The following is a 10117-nucleotide window of genomic DNA, read 5'->3' on the forward strand; positions in this document are numbered from 1 at the left end:
TATAAAGCTCAGACTACATTTAGTGAGGGTGGATTCTCAAATGTTGCTGAGGACCTCCAGAAGGCTAGGCTAGATAAAATGCTTTCTAGGCTTACAGGTCTCCTTTAGATCACATTTTGATTTAGATCATCCTTTGATTTGTGTTTCAAGAAATTGTAAATTGTAAATTTTTTTTAGAAGTTGGAAATTGTATCAACACATGCAATTGCTGTGATAGTCCCTGTGATTTAGGCACAACAGAATCAAGCCAGTTAGTGGGGATCACTAGACAAAAGTATCAATGGTCAATGCAAGGCAGGCTTTTCCAGCAGCCACATCTTTCATGGCTCTCTGAATTTTTATTAGAAAATCTGTAGTTCAAAAACACTGGTCTAGCCAAACTGTGGATGTCTTGTAATATTGGTCTCAGAAATTCCTGCACAAAGCTGTCATAAAATTAATGACCATACCCTCCACTTCAAAGCCTGACTCAAAGCTCTTTGAGTCTGTAGACTCAAAGCCTGATCAGTTGATCAAAAAATTTGCAAAACAAACTGTAAGGAAGGAGTAAGTCAGCCCAGTAGCAACCAAAACTCTGAAACAAGGAATTTTAATAATAGTACACATATCAGAAGAATTGGCTTTTAATGCTGATTCAAGATATGTAAATTCATCAAGTTTAATGTACCTATCAAAAGCGAAGAGCCTGAGAAGACATTGTAAAGAAACAGTGGAAACATCCCTAAAAAGGCAACAGATCTTAATGAAAACCATCAGATTGCACTATCAGATTCAGGAAGATTAGAGAAGTATCAGGGTGATTGTATCAAAAAACTTCTAGTTCCCCATTTTGTAGACAGAAAAATAAGAAGAACTAGACCCCCCCCCTCCCGTGCCCTTTTTTCCCAAAGCCATCAAATCAAAATTTTGAGATAGCCATTTCAATCAGCATAATTGGAATGTCAAATAATCATGCCTCTAGAGATGACATGACCCCCCACAGTCCCTGGGGAAAGGTTGTAAGTTATGAAATGTGTTTAAGTTTTACATACAGTATTTGTTACTGAGAAGTAAATAAACATTTTTCAAGGAGGGGCTCCATGGGGAGGGAAGTTTCTGGGATGAACTTTCAAAGAGAACCTTTACACAGGGGAATTTACAGGAATTCCTATACTAAATTATTTTTATTTGACTCACTTTCTCTTTGTCAATTCAATTTTATACATTGAGATAATCCAGAGAAGTTGCATGGGTAAAATTTTCAAAGAGGTTGAAATTATTTGGGAGATTTTTAAGCAAGGGGGGGGGGGGGGGTTCTGCAGGAGAAATTCTCAATGAAGGGATTTTCAGCAGGAGAAAATTTTCATTGGGAGGGTTTCCAGCATTGTTTGAAAAACAATTAGAAACTACAAGAAAAACAAGTCTTTTTTCAAATTAAAGTAGGCCTAGGATGAAAAGAATTTTCTATGTGGAATTGTCTGCAAGAAAGTTCTGGGCAGGGATAGAATTGTCTGGGGAAGGAAGATCACTTTCCAAGGAGGAATCTTCATGGGGGGGGGGGGAGAATTTTCAATGGAGAACATTATTTTTAAAACAATAATTAAACTTAAAAAAAAACAAATTTTTCAACTAAAAGTAAGGAGCAAGATTAAAACTGAAAACAAACAAAAACCCCTTATATTAGGGGAATGCTGCCCCCTCACTCTTTATGCTAAATTTTGAATTTTTGTTTTAGTTATTTAAGAACAGTTCCTGAAACACAAGGGCCATATAACTAAAGTTAAAAAGAAAATACAAAAAACCTTGGCTTGAAGTGTGAGGTATTGAGAAGGGGTTGCCCCCTCATATACAGAATAAATTCTGTTTTTTTTTAAGTTTTGTTTTTGCTTTTTACATTCACTTAAAAACCTTTTTTGTTTATATTGAATCTCATGAAAGGCAGAATCAATTCACAGGGAGCAATATTGCAATGTTACTGGTTTTGAGTAACCAATAGTTTACTTTTCTTTATCTTGAGCCTGAGTAATTCCAAATCCAGACTTTAGTGATATTTGTTAATGCAATCAAAGTCCTTTTCTGTATTTTATTTACAGTTTGTAATATGTTTTGCAAAATGCTCTTTAGTTACAATATTTATGATTAGACTTTGGCAAAACCAAAAGTAATCTGAGCAAAAATTGATCAGAAATATCAAAATTGATATACCAATTATTGAAACAAAAATATCATTATATAGATAGCCTATATTGTTAGGCTACATCAAATTATTGCCCAACACTATTTTAAGCCTCATACCTTTGCTTAATTGTAATTTATAAGGTTTTAAAGTTTTTTAAATCTGTTCTTAAATTTGAAAAAAAAATTCACGGGTTTAACTAGGGCTATATTAGGCTACCTTAAATTGCAACTTGGAGCAATCTAAGGATTTTTCCTTGTAGAAACTCCAGAGTTGATAATACATGACACATAGTTGAATACATACAGTGGTTTGATGTTGCTGATTCAAGTGCTTCCCAGTTATACTTCTATTCTTTTGTTGACCATTCATTGTCAAGACAGTTCTTAAAGCTGTCTGTGGTTTGGGCAGCAATGGTATTTGGCAGTAATTTATTCTAGAGGATGGCAACACAGTTGGTAAGAAAATGGGCAAGCTGCCACTTTGAGGAGAAATGTCTGGATAACTGCAAGTTATGTCCCCTTGTATGAGAGTCCTGAGATTCCAGAGGAAGAAGATCAGGAACTGCCTTTGAATTAATAAGTTTATGAACCAGAATGGCATCACCCTGTCTTCTTCTATAAGCCAGAGTTGGGAGTTTCAGCTTGCATGGCCTGGTAGGGTAATGGAGCTCATACAGTCCACTCACCACCTTAGTGGCTCTTCTCTGGACATCTTCAAGAATTTTAACATCTTTTTTGAAAAAGCAGGATGCAAGGACCATGCCTGTCTCAAGCCTTGGCCAAACAAGTCCTTTAGACAAAAGGCTCAGAATTTTAGGAGAATGGGAGGAAATTGTTCTTTTTATGAGCCCTAGTGATGAGCTAGCTGATGCTGCTGCCTTCTTTGTATGAGTGCTGAATATAAGATGATTGTTGACAATTACTCCTAGGTCAAATTTTTCCAATGCTGGAGAAAGGAACTGACTGTAAAGAAAGTAAGTTGTATTGATATTATTGTGCCCAAAGTGTAAAACATGACATTTTGACATATTGAAAGTGAGTAGCCAAGATTTCACCTACATGCTAAGGAGATCAAGGTCTTTCTCAAGTTGGGAAGTATCCTCAAGAGTGCTAGCTGGACCAATTACCTTGGAATCCTCCACATATAGTGTCATCCTGCTTTTAAGCACTAGAGGAGTATCATCTATGAGAATATTGAACATGGTGGGGACAAGAACACTACCCTGTAAATGCATGTATTTTGCACATGTATTTTGCACATGTATTTGCACATTTGGGGGAGGGGAGAGGGATAGAATACATTGACACACTTTTATAAATAATATAAGTGAGGATATTAGAAATTATTTTAAAGTTGTTTACATAAATTATAGCCTAGGCCTGGTGGTAAACTAGTACTAAGCCTTGATATGGCTTAGCTCTTCATGAGATAATAGGAATTATGCATTTAAAACTGGAGCCGATAGGCTACAAAAAAGATAGCTAAGGTAGAAAGCTGTTTTGTTAATACATTGACAGGGAGATCCTCTGTCACCAATGCCTTTAAACCCCTAGAAATAAGAAAAGAGCAGAGATAGTAGCTTAATAATAGCTTCCCAGGATATATTTCAGAAAGTTTCATTGAACTGACAACTAGCCTACTTTCAAAGATAGCAAGAAGTCCTTCAACAAGAACTTTATCAACGTTTACTTTTAAAACCTCATGTTAAAATATAATTACTCAGACTAGACTTTTATCCTAGCAGATAATCTACTTCAACAGCATTCAAGATTTAACTTGATTCGGCTGAAAAAAAAATACTTTCCACTTATTTTTCTATCCGAACAAGATCGTAATATCTTTAAGTAGTTTTTACAGGTAGCACTAATTATTAATGTGTGGCAAGTCCAGACAATAGTTTTCTGACGAAAATAGCACACCATAACCTCTATAGCTATTGCTATTTTGATGAAGCTGATGGTGAACAGTCTGGAGTTTGCAAGGTAAGAAGGTTCGACTATGTTTAGTATCATGAGTGTCATTCAGCAGCATATCGACAAATATTTGTAAGTTGCAAGGAGCAGTTTGAATGACGAATTATATACCTTTAGATTTAGTTGTCATAATAAATTTACCATTTGATACAGTTTTGTTTTCCTTTACATAATAGGACCAACAGTCATTCCAAGTCATTTTAAACTTCCTAAAGTAACCAACTTTTTTACAGAAGTCTTTATTTTCATGAATTTTGTCGTTGTTAATATGCACACCACTTAGCATATTGAAAACTTCTCTTGATCTTACGTGACAGCTGTGAAATTAGTGTAAACTACTTATGCTAATTAATAAAGTCAGTAGAACTATTTATTGAATAAAGGGTATCCCATCCTGCAAGAGTGGTTACTTCAGTTGGCAACAAATAACTGTCAACCTTTTATCCACTAGAAAAATTCTACCTGATCTTTTCCTAGTCCTGTATTTACATTCGGGTATGCACATAGTGAATACACTTCTCTCTTGATGAATACATTTCAAATTAACAGAAAAAAGGAAATATGATAGCTCTAGATCTAAAAAGGCAGAATTAAAGCCCTGGGCCTCATCTTAACCTGAGCTCCAGACTGTTTTTCGCGCTGCAAATTCTGTCAAGGATCGAGTCTGATGAACCACACCAAAAGTTCAATTCAAGGAAAATGAATTAACAGAGTGAACAAGCAAATGAGTAAATGGGTTCACAACAAATTTTCTGGAGGAACTCATCAATGAAACATAAAACATGTAAGCTCTTTAGGGTGAGACCAGTCAGAACTACAAAAATGGGAACACTCAATCAAAAACCTGAAAGCACTCTTTTTTTTACAAGCAACTTTGCTTGGGTAATGAAGCAAGAACTTGTTACAGATTAATAAAAAGAAGTAAAGTTTCTCACTAATTCATATCTGTACAGTTCCATAGCTTTTTTTTTCTCACTTGTCTTAAAATCCTACCGATTTTTATGGATGTGGTGAGCAGAAGTTCGATAAGATTGAACTCAGCTCAAATAGGATTCAAAAGAGCTGAACCGCCTGAAGTAAGGTCTTAGACTTAATCCAGGTAAGGGTTCAGTGTCTGAACGCCGTTCATGGATAATAGAGCTCATATATACACCTGTTTTCATCATAGTTTATCACACTTTGCAAATATAAATATACCGTCATTATAGCATAACAATAGAAAGGGACAAAAGCGGGCTCACAGAACCGAAAAGACCAAAAATAAATACACCATGAAATTTTGCCAGTATTCAGAAAAGAATATGATACTAATATGGTAAAAAGAAAGTCTAATAAAACTTCAGCTTGATCCCCCAAAGAAAATTTGCACACCTTCTACCCCCTTTCCATGTACATTTTCTGCAGATGGCCTTAGTATAAACTCATATACTGCCTCTATAGAAGAAGAAAAAGTGCTATTAACACATTTTAATTTACCATGCCTTATCAAAGTATAAAGTGAAAAAAACCCTGATAATAAGAAAACATTTTACCTTTCAGGAGGAAAAAAGTAATTACTAAATGGTTCTTACAGAACTGAAACATCAAATGCCAATTTCGTAAAGAGATTTATCCTACAGCAGTCACAATTTACATCATTTTTGCGAATTTTCATTACAATATTTCAACTGTGTCTCGTTATTGTTCTTCGACATAAACCAAAACAGGATTTAATACAAAAATGCTTTTCTTAAATTCTGACGTTTGAATATTGTGTGAAAACAAAGTAAATACATACATATATTATCTATATGACAAGTAAATCATTAATCATTATTAATGAAATTAAAAGTTCTCTTGTTTATTTTCTTTTTTCTTAGATCTGTTCAATGGTGAAGGGGAAGTTAAGAGTTGGCCGTTTCGGAAACCGCAGTTATTTCTGTAGCCTCGGTGTATAGCGTTTGGTAGTATATTAAATGATAAATTTATAATTTTTGCTAAGTTCCATGGGAATATTTCATCTACGTCTAGTTATTGTACTCTTTCTCCAAGGTAGACTGAAATGATGTTTTATGGAAAGTCTATTTTAGAATTCTGAGACAGAATAGGAGGGAGAAACGTGAAAAAATAAATCATTTGTAAGGACAAAATTTCCAAAATTTAGTGTCTCAGATTTCATTAGCAGAAGAGTGTTGCCACTACAGTGGAAACAACAAATAAGGTACGGTGAAAGATCCTCTTTCTTGTTTTCATGATTGTTTTTGTATCTTCTCCCTCTTTCTTCTTCTCTAGTTATGACTAGATTAGTATTTTTTTCTTTTCTCCTTGTTTTCTTTCAATATCATTTTCTTTTCTCCTTCGCGAAGCTATTTTCATAAATTCACTGGTATTTCTTAAGCTCTACGTGCATTTATGCATCAATTAATTCCGCACATGTCTAATTTTTGAACACGAAGAAAGAGTAAAGTTCAATTTTCTTTTGTGAAATGACTGTACTAATACTAATATGGCCTTTGTAGAGCAACATTATTGGATATTAGGTTTATTTGCTCGTTTATTATTCTTCGTTAGTAATATACATATCTTGCTGTCCTATCCAATAATGATAAACCATTATTTGATAACAAAAAATATATATATATATATATATATATATATAATTCAATCTCTTTTATGTTAGCAAAATGAATGCATTTTTAGAGGTTTTGAGAGTTTAGGGTGCAAGACTAGAATTAAAAAATAATGTTAAGAAAACTAAGTCGCTAAGACTAGGAATAAGTGAAGCTGAAGAGATGATGTTGGTCAACAAGTAGATCAATCAAGTAAACAGCTTCACTTACTTAGGTAGTATTATCAGTGAAGACAGTGGGTGTAGTGAAGATGTTAAAATAGAATAGCCAAGGCTAACGGTGCTTTTCACAATTGAAAAAAGTTGGAAAACACCGGAAGATAAGTCTGCGAATCAAGGTTGGAACATTGGAAGCTACACAGAAGATAGAGGTAAAGTAAGGCTCTGAGGCGTGGGCTGTCCGAAAGACCAAATAAAATTGTTAGATGTTTTCCTGAAAAATTGTTTACTAACTCTATTGGGTACCCGTTGGACCAACCGTATTTCAAACAGTAAGCTATATGAAAAACATGGTTCTATCATCCTTTCGAGGACTATATAAGAGAGAAAGTTTGAGATCACTAGGACTCGTTCTGGGATGACAGAATGCTAAAGATAGCCCTTGTCGGTCAACCGTCTAGGGACAAACGAAAAGCAGGTGGTTCCCGAATGGGGTGGGAGGATGTAAGAAGTAGTAAGTAGTAAGAAGAGATATAAGAGTAATAGGAACTTCTTGCGATGGTGTAAAGAGGATTTCAAATATTTTGGGACGGAAGAGGAACATGTGTAGCTATTTTGGCATCAGGCGACTTGCTGTTCCAGTAAATTATTATTATTAGTAGTATTAATCTGTTTTATGCAGTGAGCTATGAAGGTTATAGCTCAAAAATAACAACAAATAATAATAATACATTTCAACCCTCGATGCAAAACATGAATGCACTTAGAAGAGTAAAAAAAAAAAAAAATGAAAGCACTGGCAAAAATTCACAAGACAAAACTCAACTATTTAGATGGACCTAAGCTACACAGTAAACCGGAACATCCACGAGACTTTTACAACGCTTACAATATCTATGAACAAGCTGGTTCATTTTCGAAGAAATGTAAAAAAAACACCTACTGGAAACGTACTGCTTACGAGCCCAAAGCGGCAGCTTGAGAAGCTATCCACAAAAGTGGAAGAATATAACTCAAACTTGCTTCTGCTAAAAAATAAAAGTGAAGAAACTCCATAGTGGAACCAGAAAGGATACACTTAGGACTAAAAAACTTAGGAGACATGGTTGTTTTAGATTAAAAAGCTCCTAATCCTTCAAGCAACTAATGCAGAAATTTTCATGTGAAAATCTCCATGACTTCACTGCATTGATGGTGGTTGTCTTTTTTGTATTATTATACAGGCGTTTTCAAGATACCTATCTAAATTCTCGAATTTGAACAAAATGAATAATACAAAGGGGCTTAATCAATTATACAGATGTCAAACATGTAACTTTAGCATAAATATATAAGCTACCAGAGAAAAATAAGGCAGAGAAGAAATTTTTCTTGGAAGGACGATTTCCCATATTCACTATGCAACAAATTAACTACATTTTTTTTTTTAAACATACATTCTCAATCTTGGTAGAAAATTATATAAGTATCAGCAAAACCCGAAACGTTGTTGATTCTACATTCATTGGATAAAGTCAACACTGTTAGTTTTGTGGACGTAAGGAGAAGCTTACAGAGTTTACTGTTAAACAAATTGCCACAAAACATCTGAGTTTCTGGTGTCAGGTGAGAACCGGTTTTCCTGCTGCAAGCACCATTACAAGTAGTACGTTAGAAAAATCAGGGGAACTAGAACTATTACCACCTTCAGCAAACTTAGTCACAAAAGGAATTTTTTTTTTTTAGTTTCCCAAAATTGTAGCCGACCGAAACGGATATAATGGAAAATCTGTAGCTAAATTGTACTCAGTTTTTACTTACCACTCAGTTTTTTTTTCTTTCAGGAGTTTACCCTATTCGTGATAACAAAGATATCCAGTCAATCTGATCGTATTATTTCCGTTTGCCCGTTTTTATTAAATCTGCTTCCGTGGTTTATGAATCAAAACATCATATCTGTTTACGGAATCCCAAAATCGCTTTAAAAGTTTTCCATCTTTCTGGCAAACTACCCCACAGTACATATATCTATCTATCCGCATTGTCCTTACTCGTTTGGTGTAATTTTGTTGTTGTTGTTAGGGATTTCCCTTGTTTAAAGTGTTTGTTTCTTTTTGTAACTCCACATTTTTGCCGTGGGTTATAAATAAATTATATTACTATAGTTATTGCACAAAGGCTCCAGGACTCGATTTCCAGATTCATACTCTGGATGCGATTTCAGGGCAAATAGGGTACCGAAGACAATGCTACGACAAAAGCGTGTATTTACGCTTGTATTTACAGAGCAAATTTTATAAAGACACAAAAAATGCTTTATTTGGACGGTTTTGTAGATAACAGAAAAAGTTACGACAACAACTTTGTTAAGTTAATTTAATTATTTTGTAAAACTAAATTTGTATTGTATTTCCTGAAAATTTGACAACATCAACTGAAGTCAACAGCAGTTTGGATGGCAACATCTGCACTTTCAATTTCAAAACTTGGCATTACTTCACCAAAAGCAGCAGATAACGCTGTTTGTGTCTGATTGTCCATTAACTCTCCATAGTTCTCTAAAAAAGACATACCAGTTTGTGTTTGACTGTCACAAAACCAAAGGTCTTCAAAAAGAGTTCCCTTTTCTACCGGCGTTTCGAAATCAGTCTGGGTTGACACCCCGGGTAATACACTATAGCCATCACATGGGGCTCCAATAAAGGTGCAATTATCTGTCTCCGTACTTACTGACGACTGAAGTGTTCTCTTGGGTACTTGATCAGTCTCTGTACTTGTGTTTTTCTTCGCTTTATTGCTGAAACATGTCTTAGATAGTCTGCTTGATTTTATTTTTCCCTTATTAGTTCTTAGGAATGATACTTTTTTCACCTTACTACTAATGGGTATTTGAACATGAAGCACACCATTTTCGAGTTTAAAATCACTGATTTCTCCACTCGATTTCATAACGCTGCTTTCACTTTTATTGCCATCGGCAAAACTTATTTTAGACTCATTTGATGAAGCCTCTAATGCTGCACTGTTTTCACTCAAGGTAGATATTTCAACTTCTTGAGCGACTGACTCTAATTCGCAACTTCTTGAGGAAGAAGAAGAAACAACAAGCTTCAATCCTGAATAAAGCTCAAGGTAAACTAAAAAAAAAAAATGAAAATGAAAATTTGAATAGATAAAAGAAACCGCAGTAGAAATTAGAAAAACATGGTCAATTTACTTGCTACGGTGAAAATCAGATAG

At 34.6% G+C, this 10117-nt stretch overlaps 1 protein-coding gene across 1 annotated transcript; it reads right to left on the minus strand.

Moving 5' to 3' along the window:
- Window positions 1-9169: 9169 nt before the first annotated feature.
- On the minus strand, window positions 9170-10014 carry LOC136034893 (uncharacterized; the record flags this gene model as incomplete). The annotated part of the gene is given in 1 exon segment (XM_065716389.1): window positions 9170-10014. A coding segment is annotated over 1 exon segment (707 nt), but the record flags the coding sequence as incomplete, so codon positions are not given.
- Between the last annotated feature and the right edge of the window lie 103 nt (window positions 10015-10117).

The sequence above is a fragment of the Artemia franciscana genome, chromosome 13 (assembly GCF_032884065.1).
Source record: "Artemia franciscana chromosome 13, ASM3288406v1, whole genome shotgun sequence".
Lineage (NCBI taxonomy): Eukaryota > Metazoa > Arthropoda > Branchiopoda > Anostraca > Artemiidae > Artemia > Artemia franciscana.